The sequence below is a fragment of the Solea senegalensis genome, linkage group LG4 (assembly GCF_019176455.1).
Source record: "Solea senegalensis isolate Sse05_10M linkage group LG4, IFAPA_SoseM_1, whole genome shotgun sequence".
Lineage (NCBI taxonomy): Eukaryota > Metazoa > Chordata > Actinopteri > Pleuronectiformes > Soleidae > Solea > Solea senegalensis.
Window position 1 is genome coordinate 5,115,895 of NC_058024.1, and position 27,750 is coordinate 5,143,644.

The 27,750-nt window shown below is 38.5% G+C and overlaps 2 protein-coding genes across 4 annotated transcripts; one reads left to right on the forward strand and one right to left on the reverse strand.

Annotated features, from left to right (window-relative positions):
* Positions 1-843: 843 nt before the first annotated feature.
* On the reverse strand, positions 844-16,104 carry fam219aa (family with sequence similarity 219 member Aa). 2 transcript variants are annotated; one of them, XM_044024351.1, is made up of 6 exons: positions 15,863-16,104; positions 9,063-9,159; positions 8,393-8,486; positions 6,801-6,881; positions 4,718-4,772; positions 844-4,336 (listed from the first exon to the last, which is right to left on the reverse strand). In XM_044024351.1, the coding sequence occupies exons 1-6, from the start codon at positions 15,920-15,922 to the stop codon at positions 4,178-4,180; spliced, it is 546 nt and encodes a 181-aa protein (XP_043880286.1). In that variant the 5' UTR covers positions 15,923-16,104; the 3' UTR covers positions 844-4,177. The 2 variants fall into 2 exon arrangements, with proteins under 2 accessions (XP_043880286.1, XP_043880285.1); XM_044024350.1 differs by having other exon boundaries at positions 4,697-4,772.
* A 103-nt stretch (positions 16,105-16,207) lies between these two features.
* On the forward strand, positions 16,208-27,416 carry LOC122768493 (dynein axonemal intermediate chain 1-like). 2 transcript variants are annotated; one of them, XM_044024545.1, is made up of 17 exons: positions 16,208-16,521; positions 17,113-17,220; positions 17,334-17,414; positions 18,248-18,371; positions 18,687-18,742; positions 19,071-19,226; positions 19,338-19,397; positions 19,508-19,561; positions 20,587-20,671; positions 20,769-20,886; positions 21,009-21,052; positions 21,780-22,027; positions 22,290-22,379; positions 22,506-22,593; positions 22,729-22,808; positions 25,408-25,556; positions 27,215-27,416. In XM_044024545.1, the coding sequence occupies exons 1-17, from the start codon at positions 16,480-16,482 to the stop codon at positions 27,390-27,392; spliced, it is 1,761 nt and encodes a 586-aa protein (XP_043880480.1). In that variant the 5' UTR covers positions 16,208-16,479; the 3' UTR covers positions 27,393-27,416. The 2 variants fall into 2 exon arrangements, with proteins under 2 accessions (XP_043880480.1, XP_043880481.1); XM_044024546.1 differs by lacking the exons at positions 16,208-16,521; positions 17,113-17,220 and adding an exon at positions 17,525-17,576 and having other exon boundaries at positions 17,351-17,414.
* Positions 27,417-27,750: the final 334 nt, after the last annotated feature.

Consider the following 27,750-nt stretch of genomic DNA (forward strand, 5'->3'; position numbering starts at 1 on the left):
CAGCCTCACTGTTTCACACAGCAGCAGTTTGTGTTAGAAGTGTTAGAAGTGTTGGACTGACTGAGGCTACAATCACATTACTCATTGTTAGTATCACGATGCAGAGATGATGCTACAGATACGCCCGCCCGTCCACAAGCTCTGAGAACAGATTAGTTAGAAAACGCTGCTTTTTAATTTGACAACTCCAGGACTGCATTTTAGTCTGGAAGTGCAAACTGAGACCGTTAGAGCCAACGAAGCATGTAGCTGCATTAGCAGGTGCATCAGGAGAAGAATTTTAGTAATGAGTATTGTTGCCTACGTCACCAGCCCATAAGTTGCTGTTTTTTAAAAACTAGGGCTACTCGACTACTTGTTTGGTCTGTAAAATGTCACAAAATGTTGTAAAAATGTTGATCAAAAAATGTCTTGTTTTGTCCACAAACCAAACATATTCAAAATCGGAAAGCTTGTTTTACTGATTAAAAATAGTTGATTTAGTAATCAATTAATAATCGATTCATGGAATAATTGTTGCATCCCTACGAGTAAGCGGCCCCCGACAATTCATTGTGTCAGAGTATAGCAAATGTAGACCACACCCTTCATGGAAATGAAACAATGTTTGTTAGTGAAGGCGTACTTCTTAACGCCACTAGGTGGTGCAATGACAAAATATGATGAGACAGATTAAAGGCAGGGCAGAAGTGCTATTCCTATACAGACGGATGGAAGCCTGCTGCTTGGCTAGTGGGAAACCTCACTCACTCACTCACTCAACACAACGTCTGAAAATGACGATGATGAAAAAGACTAAAAACGTACAATTGCAAATTACAGAAGCATGTGGCAACGTCATAATTCAGATATCTAATATTTATTTTTTTTCCATATGTTGCACTATACACAGAACTTCGACAGTTAAAATCTAAATGGAGCCAGTACACAATCCATGGTAATAAACATCTGACAAATAAAAAGCATCTGTTTTTTTATGAAGTATTTCCCATACATGAAAAATAAATTAAAACACACGCGACTGGAAATAAATAGCTTGTTACAAAGTGTTACTTTAGTTTCCTAAACTCTGGCGAAGCTACGGCCCACGTGACACAACACTGGGCAGGAGTAGTGCACAACCTATCTGTGTGAATGTGACAGGGTGAGGTTCATGTTCAAAAAAAAAGAACTAAAAAGAAGCAGCACAGTCTTGATATACAGTCTTTCATTGTTAATATGGTGCTGTAGTGTACACAGCGTCTGGGCTAACACACATTTCAACAGATGCATTGTTGACATTAAACATGACCTACTGTGCCATTTGTTGCATTTCTACGTAATACACTATCTACACATTATGGCACCTTATTTGCAACAAATGTGTACTTTTGTAAATCCGATGTAGCGTCACTGACGAAGCGGCGGTTGTGTCGCGCATTTTCTTACAGATCGGACGTGACACACAGTCAGGTTTCCCAAAAACACTCGCTAAGAAAAGAAGAATCACAAGGACTTTGTTTGCATTGTAGACGCGCACAGTATTTCATATCCCTTATAAACACTACATTTGTCAAGACGCTGTTTTTGTTCCCGTTTTCTTTTGGCTACAGACCTTTTGGCGCACGACATTTGTAGCCAGAACAGACTTTCGACTGGGATTCCAAGATGGCCGTCGCCAAACAAACACGGCGACATTTACCGTTAAGCACTTCCGTCGTATTTGTTTCACAGTAAATCAGTCGTACACATAGTATTACTTCATTTTTAACCGCGCTTTGTGTGCACAAATACACCATGTAGAGCGTTGTCATGGGGTAACGACTCTCACAGTTCCAAGTTCCTGTCCCTGGTTTAAATTCCCTGTGTGCATTGCTCTGTTTCCTTGTTTTGGATTTTTGCCTTGCCCTTGCCTGATCGGGACTGCTGTGCTTTGCTGTGCATGACTCTGCCTGCCCGTCGGGTTAAAGCATTTGTCCACACTCTGTCTCTGTCTCTGTCTCCCAGTGTACGTTACAGCATTAGTGTGACAAAAACAACCATGAAGTAAAGTGCACACATGCTTAGAAGTGTCGTTACATGAAAAGCTATCTTTCCTTCCCATAAGATGAATTCAACCCGATCCAAGTTGAAGTCATTTTAAAGAGATGGAAGCCACAATGTGTAAAATCGGCAATTATTTCGGTGTTTTTGGGAAACCCAGCCTAATCTTTCACCAAGCAGACTCACATGACTCACGTCTGCTGATGTCTGCAGAGCTGTGGATATGTCTTTTGAATCATGTAAACATTAAAAAATGCATTCAGTAGCTAAACAAAAGACTACTCCCTTTTAAACATCATGGTGCTACATGTCCACGTGTGGATCCGACCAATTTTGATGGTGGAGTGAGCGTGACTGTACAAACATACAAAACAAATACACTGCCAACAGAACATTTAAGGTTTAAACCACTGAAGTCCACTGATATTTCTTGAAAAAATAAAACATCCTTTTTCATTTCCATCCTGGCAAAATGGAACCACTTTGTAAACATTCTCCGAAGTTTTCAATGTATCTGCATTAGGGAAGCACAATATTGGGCTTTTTGATGTTCTCCCGCCTATTAGGCCTCCTCTTTTAGTCACTAGTCATATCATATTTGCCGATAATATCGCGCGTCCCTAATCTGCACATATTCAAAGAGTTTTGTCCACTGACTTATTTTCTGACCACATTCACCAGTGGCATTTGCGTTTGTGATCATTTAAAACGTCCTCTCACGTGTGGGCTAACGTAAACACAAGAACACACACACTAACTCATGAGCTGTTCCTGCCATTATTGTTCCTAAAGCACTACATCTACTGACGCTGCAGTGGGTCAGCCTAAATGTGACTCGTATTTAATGTTCTAAAAGTGCACCTCACACAGTATCTCATTAATACAATGATGTGTTTGGGGTCAATAACAAAAAATAAAAACAGGTTGGTCAACAGACATTAGTGTTCACAGGCATCATGCTAAATTATTTGTTGTCCGTTTCTTTTAACTGAATGTGAAACGATTAAGCACTGCAACCCTTGAGTGGGGGAGCACGGTGGTGCAGTGGTTAGGAATGACACCACCTGGTGAGAAGGTTCTGGGTTTTTAACCTCACTTCACTCAGGACCTTGCAGTGAAGAGTTTGCATGTTCTCCCTCCCTGTGCTATGGGGTGTTGACATAACAATCGCAATGTCAATGACATTTGCAATTCAGTAACAGCACGGATACATTTTTGGCAACGTAACATTGCTTGTTAATTTCCCATTATGTCAATAAGGAAAGGTTCTAATTCATATTTAAATGATTATAGATGAATGACAAGTGATGAGAGAGTGAAGCTGCACAGCTCTAGTCTGTCATGGGGTTTCCAGATTTTTCTAAAACATGCAGTTTGGGTTAAAAGGTGATCACAAATGACCTGTAGGTGTGAAGGAAGGGTCGTTCGAACCTGTCTTCTGTTAGAATTGGCAAACCCTAACCCTCAAATAATATGCGGTATGGCAGCTGAGCGCATGTGATTGTGAGCATTTGTAACATTATGGTTTAGCACGACTGCCCAGGACATAATCAGACACACATACGTGTCGTCATGTCAGACACACATGTACAGGCAGAAAGCAGGTGCAGGGGAAAAAATAGAGAGTAAATTAAAGTAATGTACTTTGCGATCTCTTCTTATCCGTTAAAGTTTACCATCGAGCAGGAAGAGTTCTTCCCATCGGAGGCTCACTACCAATGATGGGACCTTGTCACCATAACATGCATTTGGTAGAGTTCCTGTCATCCGCTGCCATTTGAGCTGTTCCTGTTCCTTCCAAATCCTTTATGGTCCTTGCAAACCGAAATATCCACACGCATGAGATGGAAGCCAAACGGAGGAGAAACAAGAGCGACACGTTGTCATTAGAGGTAAAGTTTCTGCCATCAGTCAAGTCCCCGCTGAACCAACATCGCAGAAGTAAGATGCACAGATCCTACCATAGGAGGAACGTGCACAGGTACTGTACACATTGACTCTTTTTTTCAAACTTTTTATAGCATTTATAAAGTTTTTTTTTTTCCTTTGTGCCGTTGTGAGCTGATAGTTTTTCCTCCTTGCGGCCGCTCCGGTCAGTAGTCAGCCTCAGTGATGGCGGCAGGCAGAAGAGTTTTTGCGGGACATGATGGTGGCGCTACTGGATCTGACAGGCTGTGGAGGGAGCAGCCTGGCAGCACATGCAGGTGGAGTTAACTGCTTTAGGTGGGATCAGATCCAGGTCCTCATCATCGGGGATCTCATCGAGCCGGTAACCGTCCTTGAGGAGCTGGATGTTCAGGTCCTGGTTGATCTGCTATAGATGCCAAAGAAAGACGATATTAGCAGCAAATAACTTGACGCTCGGAATGACTCAAATGATCTGTGCAGAAAGTGAACGCAGTAACACAGGAAACAAACAGGTCTCAGGTAGTAATGGAAAAAGCCAAGAGGCTGAAACACACACAAGAAAATCCAAGTGGAAGACATGAACAGGAATCAACCTGTTTGAATGAGAAATGGGGACATATCGTTACAAACATCCGTCAAGAGTGTTCTAACAATGGGTGCACATACTGTACATGTACCTGCAGTGAAGATGGGAGTGGGTGATCAGGTGGTGACACTTGGTGGGGGTGAAAGTGTATAAACTACAATATAACGTGTGCATAGATACCTGGTCCCTCAGACATCTCACCTCGGCTGAGGAGTATCCTGATGAGGAGTATCTGGACATGTCAAAGTCATCGTCACTGGAAAAACAAGAGACGTTAGCGTCGTTTGGACTCAAACAATCAGGCTCTGATCAATAATACCACCTTGAAAGGACCGGGATCTAGTGGAAACTGACTGTGGTGATTATGTGGTCCTTATAGTTTAGGGCTGAACGGTTTTGAATATCTAACTGAGATTATTTTGACTGAAATTGTGATTTCGATATTTTCTATAATTCTAATTCTAATCCTACATCATAAATCACTGACTGTGGGTGATTTTCCTAACCTTTTAGTTAAGATGTATGTGTATATGTTTGAAATAGCATGCATGCTGAAGTGCAACAGGACTTGTGTTAGCGTTCCTGCTTAGCTTATAGACCACAAAGCACAGGGGAGATATTTCCTCCAGGGCAGAAGCTGTAGCTGCTTCGGGGTGACACTCTCACGACACGGGAAATGAAAATAATATTTTATAAACATTCTGAGACCGATTGTTCTTCTTTGTCAATGTTCTTTGGCCTAAATGCTCTGTTATATGTTGTTTTTCTGTTAGAGCTATGTATTTACGTAGCTTGCGTTAGGGTTAGGGTTAACTTAAAAAAAAGTGATGGTGATTTTATTCTGGAAAAACTGTGATGATATTTTTGCCATATAGGCCACCACTGCTTTAGCTAATTGTAGATAGGGCCAATAGAAAACACACCATGTTCACTGATTTCAGTGCTATTGATTTTACATTATAACCCGTGGAGACAATATGCTGCAGTGTTTCGATTTCCATGGAAATGAATGAACAGACATACTGCAGTACACACAACTTTAAGTGAACACACACACACACACACACTAAGTGGCTCTTTTACACAAAATAAATAACAGCATGTTAGTGCAGCTAATGGTGCTTTTCTGTCACATGAGTATAAACAAACAGAACACAGGGACACTGTGCATGTGAATGGAAACTGTGGACAATAGACAAATGGGTTTTTCTGCTTCACTCTGGGCCACAACACTCGTCAGTGGGTGTACGCTGTATGATGCAACACATGATGTAAGCTTGGTTTGCTTCCAGACCAGAGTGCGCATTTCACATGACAGCGTTTCCCTCGTGTAGCTGCACACGGAGGACACAAAGGGTGGGACTTATCTTGTCAAATGCAGACCTGCGAGTTTTCCCTCTGAGCCGCTTTTCCCCAGTTAAAATCCTCACCATGCTACCCTCTAATCCTGAGCCCTGGGAGAGGCTTTGCCCCTTTTTAAGGATCCCTATTCCCCATGTTGCTTTATGAATTAATGTACCATCATGACAGAGTCAGTCCAACTAAACAATCAAGCAAGTTTTCTTTTCTCTTATTTTAGGTCATCCCCAAAAGATGTTGTTCTTGTACTTTTAATGGAATCTTTATCTACTTATGCGTCCCTTTAGTTATTGTATATTACTTTGAGTCTGCCTCTTATTATCTTACTTATTTATTATTATAACTAGGATTTTGTTAGTTTTAAATGTTTTATCCATGTACTTTTATATGGATCTGCCTTTGGTGTTTCCTCATTTGCAAACTGGTGAGACAGGGCTTCCTCCACTTCTTTTTGTGTGTGTTTTTTTGCCTTTTTTTAATGATCAGTTCTGGCCCTTGTGTGTGTGAGTGTACTGAATGTTTGTTGTATAATTTGATCTACATGCATCTGTGAAGCATTGTGTATTTACAGTGGTTCTCAAAGGTTTATACCACGTAACACCTGGGAAAATAGAGATGGAGCGAGAGTTAAGGTCACTCTAATTATTAATATTTCATTTATTATAATTATTATTATCATTATTATTTCATAATAGTTATTAATTTAGTTATTTATTTTATTTTCTATGCACTTCCTCTGCTCACATACCCTGGTATATACTGTAGAACAGTATTTCTGATTTTCCACCAGAGGAAGCTTGCGTACCACAGGTAGTACACATACCACAGTTTGAGAACCATGGGTGTATTACATTTAATGTGCAAGAAAAGTGTAATACAAATAAAGTTTGATGGATCGATTGAGTGATTTACAAATATGAAGTACCTGTCGGTGTCCAGTGCCACCAGGGGTTTCTCATCTGGGCTCTGGTCGAGAGAAGAGTATCCTTTGTTTGGCACCACCAACCTAAGAAAAAAAAAGATGCATTCATGAAATATTCAACACAGTAAAACAGACAGAATACCTTCTTTACTTAAAACACCAACAAAGCACAAACACTTCATGTCAAAAAAAGAGCGAAACACAGCAGCAGTTTTAGCCAAAACAGGATACCTGCACTGAGTTTAACACTGCTGTCTTTGAAGGCCACAGAAAGCCAGCACTTGGGGCTCATGCGTAGCCTTCAAGCTACAGACATCCCAAGATTATCCTTCTGCTTCATGGGCTCAGGGTTCAGACCAGTTGGTAGCTTTCCTTATATTTCCACTAATCCATTAAGAAGTGGGATTAGACAGATGAGTCAGTTGTCAATACAGTGGAGTTAGGATGGTTTAGGCAATGGTGCTTCCACTCTTTCATTTTTTTTTCTTTAAGATTTTCCCAGTTTCAATCCCATAAAATGCCATTTCTGTATGGACAGAACAGCTAATCGATGAACCGATTATTAATCGATTACTAAATTAATCGACAACTATTTTGATAATGGATTCATCGGTTTAAAATGAGATTTCCAATTGTTTAAGCTTCTTAAATGTGAGTATTTTCTTCATTTCTTTGCTCTGGATAACAAAGAAATCATTAATAGTTAATCATTTTGGGTTGTGGACGGATTAATCGATTATGAAAATAACCGATAGTTGCAGCTCTATCTAAAATTAAAACTTAATTGAGAGTCTTTTCATTTGGTCATTTAAAAAAAGAAGAAGCGTTGATTGGTTGTTGCAGTGATGGTTACCAGAGCTGTGCAGTCGACGTACATTTTGAACAGCAAATATGAAAACATATTATTTAAGATGGTGATTAATGTGTTTGAGTTAAAGGCGACATAGACCGGAAGCTCCAATTAACGCTGCGTTTGTGTGTGTATCTGCGTCATTACCTCGTTTATGAAACCCTAAAGTTTCAGAATAAACAGTTCAGCCACTGCTGAGAAAATAGTGTTGTATTGTTTTCCTGGGCTCTGCAAAGCGGATCGGCACTTCCTTAATTTGATGTCGTCATCAGAAATCCTCACCACTCCTCTCACCACCGTAGCGCCTCCTGGTGGGGGCACTAGTCCGGGCACATCCGGTTGCGTACATTCAACCGCAGAAGAAGAAGAACTACTCTCGTTGTAGCTGCTGAGATGCAGAGCATCCACCGTGCCAGAGGGGGAGCTGTGTATCTGAGAGCTGGCCTATCTATTACGTCACTTCCAGGTACCTGGCCAATCACAGGACAGTAGGAAAGCTCTCGTTGGCTGGCCAATCACAACACAGTCCACGTTCTGGGGGTGTGGTTTTGGTCTGAAACAGCGCGGCTGACCAGAGCGTCAGTGAGGAGATATTTTGATCGGCTCGTTTGCAGCGATTAGGAGGTTTTTAATCATGAAAACAAATTAATATATGTAAGTAGACCTCCATAACTAACATATATGTGTGATACAAGCATTCTATGTCCCTTTAAACATTTTTTAAGAGGGAAAAAGAAGCTGTTACCTTGTCCTGGCATTCTTCTTTGGTTGCTGATTGACAGGACTTCCCACGGTGCCATTCTTCACTGATCCCTTCCTGGCAAGGTCCCTCTGTTTCTCTGAGCAACCACAGGATGTGAGTTCATTAATAAAAACATCAATGACACTCACTTAGTGACCACAAAACACAGATTTGTATGGGTTTGATGCTTGAATATGAGAGTGTGTTGGTCTATTCATTTTATAGCACAATTCACCTGAATTTAAAAATGTCTACAATTAAAATTACATTTTCAAAAATATATATTTTTAACACAATGACTTTCACGATACAAGTTTCAGACAATTAAATGGTTTCAGTGAAAATAATGATCACAATACAGCAAAAGTGTGAAAAGTTTAAAAGCACAATTTACGGTTTTATTTACGAAATATTAAAAAATGTACGGTTTCTTCAACTTTTTCACTTCAACAAAAATGAACAATTGTTTTATATTGATGCAGAAAATCTAATCTAATAATAATACCAAACATTAAGCATTTCTTCCTTGGCCCTTAACCTAGTATATCCCTAGGAAATGTCATTAAAAAGGCGATATAATCTAACATGCTAATTATTATCAACTGATTTCAAATGTGTTACCATGATAACCTTGTTTGTACTGTGTGTGTAGCTGAACTGTTGGTTGTGATACCTATTTGGACTTGCAGTGGGGAGGGTTTGTAGTTCATGGCCACAGTCTCTCCCTTGGTGTCTGGGTTTGTCTCTGAGGTGGAAGAAGCTTCTGGGTCCTGGGGCGAGAAACACAAAGATCAGAGCATGTTAGTATTTGATTCTGATGAAAATGATGATGCCATTAACGAATGCTAACATGTTATTATCCCATGGCCTTTCTTGATCGAGCAAAAAACAAACTCTCTTTTATTTAGCACCATGCTAAAGATACACATCCCACACCATTGACAAACAGACTGGCTAATAGAATACGGTATATACTTTCTGTTTAATAATTGTAACTGCAATTAGCAGTCATTTCATTTTTTTCATTAAACACAATATTAACACAAGAGTAATTCCCACACAGTTCACACAAAGCTGATTAAAGCTATCAGCACCACACAACGCTCTCTTTATATTAAGACAGGAGACAACCGCAACAATGCACTAGTAAGTGCAAACAAAACTTAGTTTTATAAGTGAATTCTGCTCTGTACACACACACACTCCCTCTGTCAGGTCTGATAGTTTTGCTTGTACGATGAAGGATGCACTGCAGCTTATAAAAATAACTACCCTAAAACATTTTATGCAGATAAAATCATTATTTAAACTCCCCCTTTCCCACTTCCCCAGCTGGTGAAACCCTCCCAAAACTAATATTAGCTTCCCAGGTCCCCTGAGGAATTATTTGGCACTCTAAAAGGAGACCAGCAGAAACAAGTTTTAAACTTACAGATCCTGTTATTTTTGTTTTGCTCAAATTGTGTTGGGGGGACGACGACTGGTATCTTTGCTGTAAACTGATGACTAAGTCATTGCGATCAATAAGTCAATCAAACAGTTAATGTTAATACAACCTGTGCGTTTATGTCCCTTAAACAGTTAACTTTATGGTCAGCTAACATCAAACTGTCATTACAATACTTCACTTTGGTCCAATCTCATGTCTAATCCATTATCTGTGTCTTCAGGCTTTGTCACCGTTGCACCGTTTGCTAATTCAGTCACTGACATACATTAAACCTGGACTCGGGCTGCTTTATTGTTTAACACACTTGCAATTAACTTGTGCTATACTTCATTTGGGCATGTGGGATAGAATGTAGTCCTGAGGGCACAGTGAACTCAGTTCTTAGCACAGACCCTCACTTTATCACTGGGCCACCACTGGCTTACATTGCCAGGAAAACCTGTTTTTTTAAGAACCTGCTTGAGTCAAATACCCTGGCGAGATATCCCAAGGACTATGGGCTAGTATAGCTGCCTGGTTTGCAGCATCAATAGCCTCAAGTGTTCTGCTTATGTCTCTGGCTCTGTCCCTTTTATGTGTGAGCAGTGATGGCATAGGGAGCCGGCGTGGGAGAACAGAGGGGGTTGCTGTTGGAGACGTGGTTTCCCCTGAGTGAGAGAGGGGAGCTGGGCCGTGCTCGGCCTGTTATGTTGACAGAGCTCCGCATTATGCTGTTCCTATACAGGCCTTCCCTTGTTGCACTCTGACAAACTCCACAGGTCACACAGACACAGACTACCAGGAATTCTGTTTCAAAAACTCTCTCTATAGGAATAGCTGCCACATCTAGAAGGATTATTTCAGAAAATGTAATGGCTGGAGCCAAAACGAATTAAGTACCATTGAAAATTCATATAGACTAGGGGTCGACCAATTACCAATTATTATTGGCCGATTATTGGGGGCTGAAATTAGGCACTTTGCCAAAGATCGGTATCAGTGCACCAATGATCATAATAAGTAATTATATTATTATTGTGTATTCAAATTCAAAGTAAAAAATGCTTAACTAATGTTTAGTGTTGGCATTTGTATAATTAAAAATTTAGGCAGATTTAAATTTATACCGTAACTGTATATCAGTTCGAAATATCATACATCAGCGTCACTAAGTAGCAATAATCGGTATTGATATCAGCCCTGAACAGTTTAATCTGTTAACAACACATTTGTACCACATCATTTACCACATATTCATAACCAGCCATGTTAAAAATATAATATGCCACCAGTATAATAAGTATTCTGCTCCTAGAGTTAAACAAATTAAACAAATTACAGGCTTTCTTTTACAGTATGTGCATAGTGAAGCCGTTGTGTAGGGTTTTTGGATCATATCAGACTTTTTGCAGGTTTTAAATTTCACCAATATCTGATGCAGTCATTTTGATATGAAGTATTAGACCAATACCAATACTGAGCTAAAATACTGTAATCAATGTGCTGGATAAAAGGCTGAGATAAATAGCTGTCCAGGCACAGCTGTCCTCACATTTGTGATATTATTGTGAAATATTACAAATATTCCAGACAATTTAATGAGACCACTGGATCCACTATGACGGTTCCTAATGAAAAATTCATGAGTGTTTAACATGGACGATGACAAGCTTGTGCTCCACATTGTTTTCATGTTGCATGTTGACAGACAAGCTGCTTATCATAACACATTTACATATCTTATTTAACATTTAGTGTTATTAGAGCGAAGGGTTGGCAATTTTCAAATATTCACGATCAGCTGCCAATCATTGCAATTTCTTTTACTTAAGTGTTACCTTCTAATTGGCCTCCCTTCAACAAGAAAGAGTGATAAATGACAGGCGGGATTTTCACTGCACTCCACAGTAGCCATATATACCTTGAATGGCGCTCATCCTCATCTGGTGATGAAGCATTGTTCACTTGACTGAGATGAATTAATGAGAGCTGCTATGATGAGCAGTGTTAGAGAAGCTGTGGAAGAACAGCACACAGAGTATTCCCACTCAACCAGCACAAACGTGAGCTCTCTCTCTCTCTCTGTTCTGCGACAGGTTTTCCCTCCGATCAGAGGACAGTAACGAGGGAGGGTCATACTGTCTGTCAGAGTAAAACCCTTTGATATGTTATCAGCCGAGCTTAATACGGTGAATAATTAAAGAGATTTCGTAGTGAGCTGTGTGTCACAGGACTACCTGCCACATCGAGAACAATTCCTGATTGCAAGAAGCAGCTAGCCTGCAATAAACCAGGCAAACCTCCAATTGAGGTGTAATAGCTTACATTTGGAGTCTGTGGTCAAATGTTTTGTCTAAATAAATGCTAAAAATGTGAATTAAGTCAGAAATACATCATTGCTGGCCTATGTCATACAGACAAATGTCCGCTGCTAGTGCTTACGCTGATAACGACAGCAGCATAGCGAATGAGATTAGTCAGTGACCCTCACTGCAGCTTGACTTACATTATGGTGAAAATAATAGATGCATGACATTGTGGACATGGACAGTCCTGCATTGATTCCCTGGCAGCACATAATCAATTCTAATCATGTAACACTGCTTGTTGTTTTTCCGGTTGCTGAGAGGCATTGGTTTTGTTTTTGGGGGTGGTACTTCATAAAGAAATGTTTTAATTTATATTGAAGTTCATATTTATCTAACTTTTTATAGGGATGCATGATATTTTCTGCATGATGTATAGATATCGGCCAACATTGGCTATAAAATGTATTATCACACACCAGCAAACATGCTAAGATGACTAATGAGTAATATAGAATGGGCTGCTACCTCCTTCATTTCTATGCTTTATTTATGTAAAGTATGCATATATTATGTTACTTTCACTGCAGAAGAGACTAAATGACTTCTGCAGTTGGGGCACAGGGAAAGAATTATACATATCAGTTATTGGCCATAGCCATATCGGAAACAACTCCAATATCATGCATCCCTAGCCGTTTATAATGATTGAGGAAAAGTAGTCATGTGCATTATTAATAATAACAATAATAATAATGCACCGTTACTCATCATGGAATGAAATCAAATAATTTATATTATTGAAACGAAAAAGAATCATGAGACCAATGAAGATGCATTTTAAATAATAGTTACACTGACACAACTGTAGTGATAGGAAATACAGAAAAGTCTCGTTTTGGTTTTTTTCAAACCTGAAATGTATCACTACTGTTGAAGAAGTTGGAAATGGCAGATTCTTCCTGAGTTTGTAAAACCAAATTGTGCTTAATACAAAGACTTCTTCAAAAGACCATAATGTCAATGTTGTCATTTATGTTACCATTTAAGATGCCAGTGTCACTGGCACACCGTATACCGCCCAATAGTGCCTGATAGCAGGTGATCCTACAAAATTTGACATGGCGTCCGTCATTTGCTAATCTTTGGGCTATAAAATGGGAGTTCATTTTCCAACCCGGAAGACTACATCCATTTCTATATACAATCCATAACGGTCACTTACAAATAAATAATAATAAACATTATCTGTGACAACTGAAGTGACAAACGTTTGTATGTGTATTTAAGGTTAAACCTGTAGCCTTGACCTTCAAGATACAGTACATTCACATACACTATATCTGCTCTCACTCAAGGTCACCCCACCCACACACACAAATACATAATGTGTACACAACACAACTGTGTATCATTTCCATCAGCTTGACCAGAGACTCCTTCGCTGCCTCTGGTGATAAAGAACCACAAGGTTGCTGACACAGCACAAACACTGAGCCACTGGGGGGGGATTATACATCATGGCCTCCGACTGACCAATGGCAGTGAAGACTGGTACATCAGATGATCACTAAAACAGTTGCCTGCTGTCCTTATGAATGATAATGTCAAAAGGACTGAACTGGAATCTCAATGTGTTGCAAGGCAAACTGTCAGACTGATTTAACCAGGGTGATCACCCTCAAAACCTGGGGTGAATTATTAATTATAGGATAATTATAAATAATTCACATGTTTACAGCTGACAAACACATTTCACTGCTAACAGACAATTATTCAAAAATTTGATATATAGCTGTTTAATTTGTGTGACACGGGGCGTGACATTTTCAACAAGGAGCCAGGTGCCAAGTGCGTTCACGTGGATTAGAAATCACAATGAGGTTATTAGCATTAGAATGCTCAGTCATGTGTGCCACGGCGACTGCGATTGTAACACAATCAGATATGGTGAAGATAAGTAGAAGTGAGGGCCTGTGTTTTAGTGAACAAGCTGTCCAAGATGTAGGCACGATCCAAGTATCTCTGCAACAGGATTCAATTCCTAGCTGAAATGTGAGAGCAGACCATTTAAATCTTCAGGGGGAAAGAGCTATTACTGCTGCATTAAAAAGGAGACTGTCTGCGCTGGAGATTGAGAAAGTGTGTAGTGTGATTTCTGCTGGAGTTTGGGGGCTGGAGACTTACCCTCAGGGTCAGTTCTGCCTCTGCCTAAACCCCTGAGGCAAACATTTAAAAAGGGGCAGCTGGTGGAGAAATGGAGAGTGCCTTGTTTGAAGTGTGGAGAACAAGGATGGTGTATTGGGCTGGATTGCTGAAATAAAAGCTCAGCTCAGCCCTGAGTTATTTATAGGTGGCCATATCAACCCAGACCCTGTGCATGGTTGGGCTTACAGCTTACAACATAAATGCATTCAAACACGGAAATACATGCATTTATGTTTGAAATTAAATGAATTCTAATTTGGGAATTGACATGTGATAAATCGTGGCATGATGAGGCTTCTCTCTCTCTCTTACAAGGGGCCTCCTCGACCTGACTATCATCATCATCATCACCAGGGCTGCACTGTGCAGCATCATCTGGACACAAAGCTCCCATTAATGCGACCACTTGGTCTCACAGACCCTGATCCAAAATCACACGTCACCACATGACGGATAAAAACAGTGAGACACTGATGCTAACAAGCTAATTTTGTTTTTGTTTTTCAAGAATATGATTGTAGTCAGATGCATTTACCTTCGTTACTACAATATTATTATAAGTTATTGCTGGTGTATTATTTAACTATTATAAGTGTTGTTTGGTTGCTCAGTCTGTAAGGAGAGGTAAAGCTTGTGTATGTAATTGCGTTTCACACCATTAGTGTCATCATTTCGAGATGTGTCTACCTAAATGGGGGAGGGGCTTTTGTCCATATTGCTTACATACATGAGCTTTCAGTCTGTCCATTTACTGGAAGTTTACAAATACAGAGGAAAAATTGACTAATGTTACAAAAACATTTCTTATCTTATCAAAATAAAGTTTTAAATGTTGCTATGTTACAAAAACATGCAACAAAATTGTACAATGTTGTAACACATTAACGTTACAGAAACATTTCTTATGTTACCAAAAAGGTGTGCAAAACTAATGTTATTAACGTTGCAAAAACATTTCTTTGGTAACAAAAACTACATATTACTAAATATTATGATATTATAAAAAAATACAAAATGTTTATAAATATTAATTATAAAAACATGTTACCAAGGATATATTTTTAACTGGACATTATAGTGAAGTGAAAAACAAGAATCTTTAATAAAATGGTATTAAATTGTGACTTTGTGGAGTAACCCCCACGCTTTGTGGCACTTCAAAATAAATCACCAGGACTGTATGTTGACGAGCTAGGAAGCACTTTCAAGTCAATCACATTAAATATTAATAATTGTTCCCTATCTGACCAGTTCCTCCACGATTAACTTAATGTGAGTGCTTTATTTTATCGCGATGCTCCATCCCGAGCCGCCCTATCCTTTCTTGTGGATTATCAACGTTACACCCATCCCACAGATAGAGCTAGTCCTGCGGCTCTCCGTTATCCTGCTATCACACGCAGGCTCGGCGGTACAGCGGTCGCCGTATATGTCACACAAGCAAAACATCAAATAAATGACGGTGCCGTTTGCATTCAACAGAGAATGACTTGCTTTGAACATGTATGTTATCTGTTTTTCGTCTCTTACCAGTGGCTGTGTCTCCCCGTTGACTGGAGGCACTTGGAACCTGTCGATTTCTTCCATCATTTTGGCAAAAGTGTTAGAGAAACGACGCAGTGGTTGAAGATAAACGGCGACTTTGTGTCTAATTATCCTGCTTGACGACGCTCGCTCGTCGGGAACCTTGGTTTTTCAGCATTATAGCGGTTCCTTCTCCCCCATCCTGACACAGAGGTGACTCGACAGCAAAACAGCAGAAACCGCCCCACTTCCGGGTCTGTGGAATATTCATGTCGAGTTCGACCAATCACAGAGGAGATAATATTAGAATGCGTAGTGGGGCAAAGTGATGTTTTTAATTCGAGAGATTAATGTTATTTTTCTCACCCGCTTTCATTTACACGATTCATATTTGGTTTTCCTTTAAAATGGAAATTTAGTGAACTATCTTGACCCCACTTGGATCCAGAGCTATCGAAATGGCTAGTTGTCTTGGCAACCAATACACAATACACAAAACCAATGCACAATACACGGCGGTCAGCTGCGACAGGGAGCGAGTCTAACGATTTAAAAACTTAGTTTTAAACTTGGATTCTTCGCCAAACTTTAACACTTGGACTTTAAACCAGACTCTTGCCGCCATGTCTTTGCACAACAACAACGCTGCAGCCCACATAAGAAAGGTAAGAGGACGTTTGCTAAACTGGTCATACAGTACAATATAAAAACATAGAGTCATTGCACAAAGACATTAAGTTATTACATATAAAACCCTAGAGTATAGTTATTACACATACAAATATATAGTTGTTACACGTAAAGACATTTAGTTACTATATTTAAGTCCATACAGTACAGTCAATTAAACATAAAGGCCTTTAGTTATGTAAAACCATATGTGTTGAATCATTTCACAAAAACATATCGTCAATACACATTAACATACTGTGCTGTCATTACATATAACACATTAATTACATATAAAACAGTATTTAGTCACAGAAAAAGTATAATTGTTACATATAACCACATACAGTCACAACACATACAAACAAAAAAGACGCAGTTCATACAAACACAAAGCAAACAGTCAAATAAAGCACATTCCCACTGCCTCAGGTGTGTTTGAATTGAATTGAATGTGAATATATTGAATGTCTCTCTCTACAGCCAAGAGAGAGACAATTTAACATGCTAAATGTTAATATACTTGTTTACTCATGATCCATTTGCCACATTTAACCATATAGTTGGTGACTTTTATTTTCATACAGATGTCAACCGTTCAGAAGCTATCAGGCATGAAGCCTGGTGATGGATTGATTGAGTCTCATGGGAAAGGACTCATTAAACCCGCTGGTCAAGTGGAACTGTCTGAGACTGTGAGAGAACAACAGGGATCTGTATTGGGGCTGTGTGGAGAGATCTAATTAATGATTTGCTGTTGTTTTGTGATTATTACCTTTTGTCAAATTATTATGTCATCTATCACCAGGCACTACAAGAAGAAATCACAAGGATCCTTACCACAAACAACCCACATGCTCCCCAAAATATTGTACGCTACAGCTTCAAGGTAAGGAAGTTATAATAACGCCAGTCATAATATTGTGGAGCACAAATATCACATCTACTTCAATAATCATGTGCAATAATTTGGAGTCACTGCACTTTTCTTTTTCCTAGGCTTACAGTGTAATATATGTAAACATGATGATGATGATGACGATTTTATTAGGTAAGGTAAACAAGCATCAACAAAAGACCAAACAATAACTTAACACACACTTGTAAAACATGTCAAAACAAAACAAGGAACAAAACATTTTAATATGTATATTAGTATTTATTTATATTTAATAAACCACTATCTGTATACCTGTTTCAGTATTGCCATTCTATAAATATTTTTGCATTTGTATATTGCCCTTTTTTTTCTTTTTTTTTTTACATTATATTGTAATACATTGGGCTTGTAACTAGACGGTTGTCAGTTCGAATCCTGCCAGGTCAAGGGCTGGGTACCCCTGATCAAGGTACCCAATTCCCATTGCTCACTCTTAAATACTGTAAATTGACCCCACTTGACCCCACATCCAGTGGACTCCTAGTGTCAGTCCCAAACCTGGACGAATGGTGAGGAGAATCATCTGTAACAAAAAAATCAAATATGCGACTCCTCAGCTGTGGTGAAACCTAAAAACGAATAAAAACATGAAGTACTTGTCTGATCCCAACACTGCTGTGCTGTAAGTATAAAAGGTACATTTCACCAGTGTAGGAAGTCTAATCTAATCTAAGTCAGTAGATGTCACTATCACATTGTTCAGTTAGAGAGGCAGTTTTTGCCTTCCTGTCAACTATTTACATTTTAAAGATGACAGTACACTTGTTTCTTGTGTTCCTCAGGACCGTTCCTACAAGACCTGTATTGTTGATCAGATGGCTGTTCTCTTTGAGATGGAAGGCAGCCTCGTGCATGAAGATTCCGATGAGGGTCGGAGACTGAGGGCCAGGGGGGGTCTCTGTGAAGGTAATAACATGCTGTGTGGTTTTCTGTGTCTGTAGATCACCCAAGAACACTGTTGTCAGACATTTAAGAACATGTGATTTTGTTGAGTGTAGTGAATGCATCTTTTAAATTCAAGTGCAGTCCATGCTTGCATCCACAAGGTGCCGCTTTCAGCATCCATCCATCTTTTATCCCATTTCCCCTCCACATGAGGGTCATGGGGGAGCTGCGCTTTCAGCATATGTCAGAAAATGAAAGAAATGTTGTGAGTCAACACGTGAGAAGTAATTTTTTTGTCTTTCTGAACAGTCAAATTATGGTTTTAACATTTTTCAGAGGCAGCAACAGTCGACACAGAGACAGAACCAGATGAAGAAAAAACGGAAACTCCGGTAAGTAGAAAGCTGTTGCTGTACTTAATGCTGCAATTTGTAACTTTTGGTGATTTCTATTGTTGATGATGTTATTGTTCATATTTTGTTTGGTCTACTAGAACAGAAATGATGTACCATTATATATATACTGAGTCCTTCATCTTAAAATAGGCTCTGTGAAGCAACATGTTGTTATATTGACAATTGGTGATATTGTTTTAAATCAAATCACAGCTTTTGCTTTGGGGTAATATTTCAGTTTATTTATTTATTGTTGATTTCCTAAAGTCCAGATGTCGAGAGTGTGACAGGAGCTCCAAAACCTCCCTTTGTCGTTTTCCCCCAGGCTACACCTGCAGAAGATGGAGGAGAAGTGGAAGAAGTTGGAGAAGAGGACAGACCAGATAGTGTCGCCTCCAAAATCGACAGGAAGGAGCCGAAACAGACTAACCAGTTCAACTTTAGTGAGAGGGCTTCCCAGACCCTTAATAACCCACAAAGGGTATGACTGAGCAGTGCAGACAAGATATCTAAACATTATAATCTTATACTCATACACGTCTTAGCTTGTTGTCTGCAGAGTTTCAGTGGAGTCATTTCTTTGTTTCTGTAGGACAGAAGCTGTCAGACTGAACCACCTCCACGCTGCACCTTCTCTGCCACTGCCAGTCAGGTAATGGGTTTTAAATGAATATCATTTTAAAAATGATATTCATTCAGGGTTGTGTCTCAGTGAATAATATCTGTTCTCACAGATTGTAATAACTTGACTCCTCATTGCAGTGGGAGATCTATGATGCATATGTGGAGGAGCTGCAGCAACCAGAAAAGTCTCAGGTAAACTGGCCACTCACCAACCTCCCTTTTCAATACAATTCCATATCCATCACATACATATCCAATCCAATCCAACTTTATTTATAAAGCACTTTAAAAACAACTGCCGCTGAAACAGAGTGCTGTACATCAGAGATGAATAAAACAAATAAAACATAAGCCCTAATAAATTAGTCATAAAATAAAACAATTATTATTATTATTATTATTATTATTATTATTATTATAATAATAAAAAAAGATAAAACCAACGTCTTATACTGGGTTGAGTAAAAATGGGTATTAAATATATTTTATATATATACACCTATGTACTACATCCAAAATGTTTCCACTGTATGCATGTATGTATGTATGTATATATATATATATATATATATATATATATATATATATATATATATATATATATATATATATACACACACATGCATTACATCCAAAATGTTTCCACTTATTTTCACAGTTATTTACACAGTTTTTTCTGATCAATTTGTCAAATCTGCTTTAACCTCCAGGGCAAACTGCCAGTGAGTTTGCCAGTTAGTTTTCATTCATTACTTGTTTTGAGTCATTCATATCATATTATAATTATTCACAGAGAGACAAAGAAAACATGAGTGAGTTGGCTACAGCTCACACAGCAGCTGGGCATCTAGTGGCAGATGAACATCTGAGTGCTGGCCTGTGTCTGGCATCCGGTGTTGCTGTGCTGTGTTACATCATTTCGCATCATGTACTTTCTATTTAGTGATTTGGATTATGTTTTCAGTATATTATATGAATGATCTAATGGACTTACAACTTCTGCTAAAATATAAGACAGCTCTTTAACTTCTAGTCAGTTGTCACTAAGGGTAGATTTGGACTTTTTGTAAAAGTCATTGTGTCAGTGTAGCTTTTTACATGTTACCTGTGGTGCCAATGGGCAACATGGTAATAAACATACACTGCACAATTGGCTAAATTGGTGGTTCACTGGTCGCTGTGTTTTTAAATATTTTGAGTTTATGTCTTTGTTGTAGAGCGATGACGCCACCAAACTCAAAAAAGCGGCCAAGATCCTTGAAAGAATGGTCCATCAGAACATATTTGATGACATAGCACAAGGTATGTTCTGTTCAGCCTGTCATGTGACACACTCATAAACCAAAGTCCCATAATCATATAATCAGGTTGTCTCACGTTTCCTTTTCTCTCCTCTCAGATTTCAAATACTTTGAGGATCCGTCGGATGAGTTCAGGGATCCAGAGGGCACCCTTCTCCCTCTGTGGAAGTTCCACTATGACAAAGCCAAACGACTGTCTGTCACCGCCCTCTGCTGGTATGTTTGCTCACTACACTCTTCATTATTGTCCTGTGGAAAGACAAATAGTGATTGTACTCCTATCATTTTGTATCAACTCTGCTGGATTACCTTTTTTTTAATGCATTTGTCTTTAATAGGAATAACAAATATCAGGACCTGTTTGCTGTGGGTATGGGGTCATGTAAGTACACAGGTTAATGAGCCGTAACTATCACAATTGCAAGTGTTGCTGTGTTTGTGAAGACCAGCTGTTAATCCTGCAGGATGGTAAAAAAAACTTATAATGACTTTACTATTATAATAATGCCTTATTATCTCAATATAACAATATTTGTTCATTATTTTGAATCACTGAGTCATTATTTTGAAGATTGCAATTATTGGATATATTTTCTCATTATTTTTGAGATAGTAAGTATTGAAGTATTCATTCATCAAGGCAGAGTCGTTGTTTTGAGAAAGGGAAAGTCACTGTTTTGAGTTAATAAGCATTATTTTAAGTTATTAAGTCATTGATTTGAGGTGGAAAGTAATTGATTTGAGTAGATAGAGCATTATGTTGAATTAGAAGATGATTGTTTTGAATTAATGAGATAGAAAGTCATTGTTTTGAGATAGAAAGTCATTGTTTTTGAGATAATTACACATAGTATGTCATTATTTTGAGGGATGACGTTGTTATTTTTTAGTGATTATTACTATTTGGAGACAATAAATCATCATGAGTTGGCATTGTTTTGAGATAGAAAATCATTGTTTGACTTAATACAGCATTATTTTGAGATAGAAAGTCATTTTTGAGCTGGTATGTCGTTATTCTTGAGAGAGTAAGTCGTTCATTTAAATTTTCATTCTTTGGCAGACATTGTTTACATTTTTAATGTCCCTGTATCCCCTCTCCTGACCAGATGACTTCAGGAAACAGGGGCACGGCATGCTTCTCATTTACACATTGAAGAACTCGTGGTTTCCTGAGCACGTCTACCCCACCACGTCGGGCGCCATGTGCCTCGACATCCATAAGGAGTGTTCCTACCTGGTGGCAGTGGGATTCCACAACGGCTGCGTGGCCGTCTACAACTTGAAACAGGAGGGAACGGAGCCTGTGTTCAAGAGCACAGCTAAAACTGGGGAACACACTGATCCTGTCTGGCAGGTGAGAACAGACACAAATACTTTTACCTCCAATCACTTGTGAGGGCAAGAGTGCTAACCACTACACCACCCGAGTAGCCCTCAGCATAACATATTGTGAATGAAAAATAAATAACTTCTATCTTTACTCAGATCCATTACACATAATATACTTTAAAGAATATCAGTAATATATAAGAGAAATTGCATTCCATTGTGCAGTTTGGTGCAATTATAATACAATAAAGCTTTCAATTAGATTCAGTTTGCTTTATTTTATTCAGGTACGCTGGCAGAAGGATGACATGGACAACAACCACAATTTCTATTCGGTGTCTGCTGATGGCCGGGTTGTGTCTTGGACGCTTGTTAAGGTTAGTGAGGAAATGATTTAGGTCGAGTTGGACGTACATATGCTCAAATTCACACTTGTTGATTTTTGTAATTGCCTCTGTATACACTATATTGACATCTGCATCTCTGCGTGAACACATTTGCAGACTGAGCTGGTCTTTACCGACATTATCAGACTGTCAATGAACGGTACTATATCTGAGGGGCTAGAACATGCCCCACAGTCCAGCATCGGTAAGACTTCCGTTCACTCAGCACATCATTATTTGCATGTGTGTAATATGTCGCTACACAGTTTCAGCTGCGTTGTGATCACTTCCACTCCATCAAACAGGTGTAATTAAAGTGTTCAATGCCTCTTGTCCACAGCTTGTGGTACAGCGTTTGATTTCCACCAACAGATCGACTATCTCTTCCTAGTTGGCACTGAGGATGGAAAAATACATAAGGTACGACAGCTTAATGTATATATTAAAAGTTACTTTGGCTGTCTAATGAATGGCAGAGAAGAGAATCAAGAGAATAAATTATACTGTATGATAACAGTTAAATCTATGATTATATATTTGTACATACACATATGTAATTCTATGATGCAAGGTATATTACATGGCAATCACCTATAATAATATTTTGCAGTATATTTAAGTATAATGTAATCAATTTGATGAACAATGTAATCAAGAACGGAAAATGAATTGCAAAGCCCTGTTTAAATTAATTTAGGTACATTAAAGCAGTGATTTTCAACTACTGTGCCACCGTGGGAAATTTCACTTAATAGGTCCAAAAAATTATTATTTAATAAAGTCTACAATAATGTAATTGTTCAGCTCCAGTGGCAGCAATACAGTGACTGTTATAATGTAATACTCTTCCATGACAGTGGGTGGCAGTAGGGAGCTTAGTAGTCAGCAGAATTTGTCAGCTTCGTGTACATCTGAACAGGTTTCACATGTGTGAGTGAGTATGAATACATTTAAAAACTAAACTGCGGTTACATGTACTCGCTGTAATGTGTCATTTTGTAACATTTTGGTTTGTGTGTGGGGTTTTTCTTAATCTAGAAATGTGACTTGACACAATAGTAATGTTTAATGTCAAGGATCACACACTCTGCATTGTCAATGAAGCCAGGGTCAGACTGTAAACTGACACAAAGTTGCATCAAACAGATGAAAACACGTGTCAGGCACATGTGGAGCTGCTAAACAAATGAAAATTCAAAAAGAAAAGTTTACATAGAACGAGACAATGTAATGAAATATAGAGATAAGGGATGAAAAAGTCAAAGAACAATTGGGAAACACAGGTAAATCTGTCAGGTAAAACAATGAACAACAACACATAGAGTATTATAAAGTAGTAAGAGATTCACCGTTTGAAACGTGTTGTTGGAGGTAATGGATGTGATCAAAGACAACACTTCAGTAGCATTAGAGGAAGTGAACTCACCACTGACACACTCCTGAGCAATTACTGTACCCAGCAGATATATGACCAGACACTAACCCAGCATGTGTGATGGAATATGATGTGACATCTCAAGGTTCAGTGACAGATTAAGAATCTTTCACCTGTAGCTGCCGACTAGACTTTCCAGTTAATTTATCCCTGCGATAATATAGCTCTGCTGCTGCTTTACTGCTGTTGTCAACTCTTTTGTGTCAGCGGCAAACAAACAGTGGAAATTTTAAATGGTAATTCAAACTCAACCACAATTGCATTTCCCTCTTTGGGTTAAAACTGTCAACCATATTTAAGCCTCCCTTCAGTTAGCAGTGCCCCGGCAGAAATGTGTTTATTTTGTCAATAAGATCATTCTTGTTTGTTATGCTGCTGCTGCTGCAACAGAGAAGAAGAACATGTATCACCCCCAGTTTGGCCTCACTCCACTGGCTGCCCATGTATTTTAGAGTAATATTTTATTTATTTTTTTATCACTCATCTTGTACATTTTAATGAAGAGTGAGTTTTACCCAATCAACAATTTGTATAATGTTTAATATGGCTTACCTCTGCTAATTTATCAGAATCAGACATACTGAAGTAATCCCACACAGGAAATTGCTTTCATCACAACTTCTCCAACCAAGAATACAAATAGTGAACAACTTAGATTCACAACCTATAGAAATGAAGTATACTAAGAGTATTAGAGAGAAGAATACGAATCATAAGCAATAGAAATACAAATAAAAACAATGAATTAAAATAATTGGACTAGGTTTAACCTACTATATACATGATTAATTGTTGGAATATTATGGAATATTATTCCATATTATAATGTATTCTTATGATGTAATGTAATGAATATGCTACAGCATAAATATAGAAAGTAAATGCAATAACAATAACCGTTATTGTCCACAAAAGTGGAAATGTGCTTTTGGCTTCAGAAAGTGGTTAAAAAGAGAGATTTATATAAAATAACGATAGAAAAATTAAGGTAAATGCAACATGATTGTACAAGCATTGTGTAAATCTATATTTCACACTGTGTTAATGTTATGTCATGGACATTATAGACATGTTTTGATGATCACTGGAATATTCTTAATTCAATGCAAAACCATCCTGCTCAGTAAAAATAAGAGTTCAGGTGACACTTAACTAAATAAAGCAGGAAGACACATTTTACAACCTAATCTAAAATAACATAACCGTGCCAGTAATTGAGCTGTTAGTTGGAGAAACAGGAATAATACATTTTATCTCTCTTTGCTTTTTACCGCAGCCTCGTTTATATCATGTTACTGCAATTTTTTGCAAACCATTTGGAGGGAAATTGCAAAATGAGGGTGTTACATCTCCTCGGAGGCTGCAGTTATTTGATATGCACTCCAACTACCAGAACCACAGGACCTGTAATGTGCACCCGAGGAAGCATTCAGAATGTTAATTATCTGTTTTGGATGTTTTATAAAGCCCTTAACTTTTTAAAGTACAAGAGAACTCGAGAGGTGTGCAAAAGTTACAGCTTTCACTATCAAGTGATGAATGTGTTCCACCTTCTCGAATGAATACTGTTCCACTATTCCATAGTGCTCCAAGACTTATTCCAGCCAGTTCCTGGAGACCTTTGACGCCCACAACATGGCAGTGCATGCTGTGAAGTGGAACCACTTTCACCCAAAGGTCTTCATCTCCTGCAGTTCAGACTATACGGTCAAAATCTGGGACCATACCATCAAGTAAGTCAGCTGTTACGGTGAATAACTGCTTCTACTGTACTGTAGGTTTAAGATCATCATTCTGAGCTCTGAATATTACATCACAGGTTTTTGTTTTGTATCTTTGTCTAATGTGACATTATTTCCATTTCTTGAATCGGAATGTCTAAACTCAGTGCCCATGATAGAAACATTGTTGCTCTACATCATTTTCCCACCATTGCAGTGAATCCAGTGCCATCTTAAATTAGCTTAGCTGGGCCCATCATGTTGCATCAAGTGCAGCTGCCACTAACAGAGAGTGGGAAGCTTTTGATGGATGGATGTATTCTGGCTGGAGCACATCTGCCGGAGAGGATTTACATCTCAGGGGAAAAGACAGAAATACTCAGCGTCACAGTCTTCCTTTGAAACATTGAGTTAAAGTGAGGATCTGAAGACTATGTGTGTCTGATTTGATCCATGGGCGTGTACTCCATTGGCAGACACAGTTAAACATAAAGGATCGGAGTCAATTGTGATTGATGGCTATGGAGTTGAGAGTGCACATTGTAACTCCTCCAATCACACCTCCCTTTTGTCATCCATTTTATGTCTTCTAAATTGTTCATTTGAATAACCCATAGTGCTGCAGTGCAGGCAGTTGGAGTGAATAATGATAGCGATCACTCACCCATTGTTAGGAAGAGTTTTAAAGAATGATCCATAACCTCCTGTAGATAAAAAGCCATATTGTTTCCAGTGGAGGCTCTGACTGGATCAGGCAACTTTGTATCACACTGCTCAAAAAAGAAACACTGAAAACTGTCAATTTCAATTTGATATATGAGGCACAAACATCCCATAAAACCGTCAGATGACACAAAGGCTTTGTAATAATACCGAGAGATTCATCAAGTCTATAAATACAGAGTTTAACTTGACAAATTGGCAGTGTCATTCTGCCATTACAGAAAAAACCTTGATGAAATAGTTTTAACTAGATTTATGTCATATGTGTTTATATTATATCTGCAGTTTGTTTGTATTCCCTAAATTGTCACATCAGCAATGACTTCACAAACCCAAAGGGGAAGAGTTGCTATGAGTGTGGCTGATAGGACTTTCTGGTTTGTTCAGTGAGGTTTGTGTCTGTTTGGACCTGAAAATACTCCATAAATAAATTCATTCATTCATTTTATTTCATTTTAATTTTTAAATACTTTTTTTTTTTTTTAAGATTACGTGTGAGTATGTATTTAATAGGGTAACACCATACTGTGAAAAACATGGGCCGTACAAAAATAGTTCCAAATAAATAATAAATAAAAGCAGTCCTTTCCGTCCCGTTTAAAATTCACTGGTGAATCTATTCTTGTAAATATAGCTGTGAAGAAAGTTAACCATGTGCTTGTATTTTATTATTGATATATTCAACTATAGCTGTGTGAATGAGGGTTGTTAGGGTTATTTCTGTACGTACTACACTGCTCTCTAAACCTTTTAAAACAGAATGTGATCCCTAATCTCTCAGCAAAAACATCGCAATATAAACTTCAGTAGTAAACAGACTTTGATATATAACACATATACTTGCTTAAAATGTTTTACCTCAGATTAGCACGTGTTTTCTGCCCATAAAAGCTAATTAACTAGTTTGAGTATCTGACATTTGTTTGGTGTGTCTGTGTATTTTTCAGCACTCCGATGTTCACCTTTGACCTGAGCGCCGCCGTCGCAGACGTCTCCTGGTCTCCATATTCCTCCACTGTATTTGCCGCTGTCACAACAGACGGAAGGGTAAGTGTTCTTTTCCATTTTGTGCTAAACGACGTCATTTCACCGTCGTACGGTGGCCGACACATGGAGGACAAATGAGCTGCATGTTCACAAATGCTGCAGATTCAAACGAAAACAAAAAAAAACATGCAGAAGCGAGAAGTCCCAAAAGACACGCAGGACAGAAAACACCAGCATATTCAAAAATGGACGTGGGTCTGTGGGAGCGCTCGTTTTTATGCGGCTCTACGACCAGCTGTTACAATACATGGGGACTAATTAATTCTTACTTTATTTAAGACCTTTATTAAAAGGTTATCCGACTGTGGTCAAGCTATCCGAGACTCATTTCTCTGTATTTTTCTCTTAATTTTACTGAATTACAAAAGGGATTTACGGTTAAAAGCCTGCAGTCAAGCTGATTTTTAAGGACATCGACGTCTGGTTTTCAAAATAA

Excerpts from the sequence above, each read along its gene's own strand:
- fam219aa (XM_044024350.1), bottom strand. The coding sequence starts at position 15,922 with ATGATGGAAGAAATCGACAGGTTCCAAGTGCCTCCAGTCAACGGGGAG. Across the intron at positions 9,160-15,862 it reads ACGGGGAGACACAGCCACTG|GACCCAGAAGCTTCTTCCAC; the intron begins GTAAGAGACGAA and ends TTCTCGCCCCAG. Across the intron at positions 4,337-4,696 it reads TGAGATGTCTGAGGGACCAG|CAGATCAACCAGGACCTGAA; the intron begins GTATCTATGCAC and ends TGGCATCTATAG.
- LOC122768493 (XM_044024545.1), top strand. The coding sequence starts at position 16,480 with ATGTCTTTGCACAACAACAACGCTGCAGCCCACATAAGAAAG. Across the intron at positions 17,415-18,247 it reads TTGTACGCTACAGCTTCAAG|GACCGTTCCTACAAGACCTG; the intron begins GTAAGGAAGTTA and ends TGTGTTCCTCAG. Across the intron at positions 22,028-22,289 it reads ACACTGATCCTGTCTGGCAG|GTACGCTGGCAGAAGGATGA; the intron begins GTGAGAACAGAC and ends TATTTTATTCAG.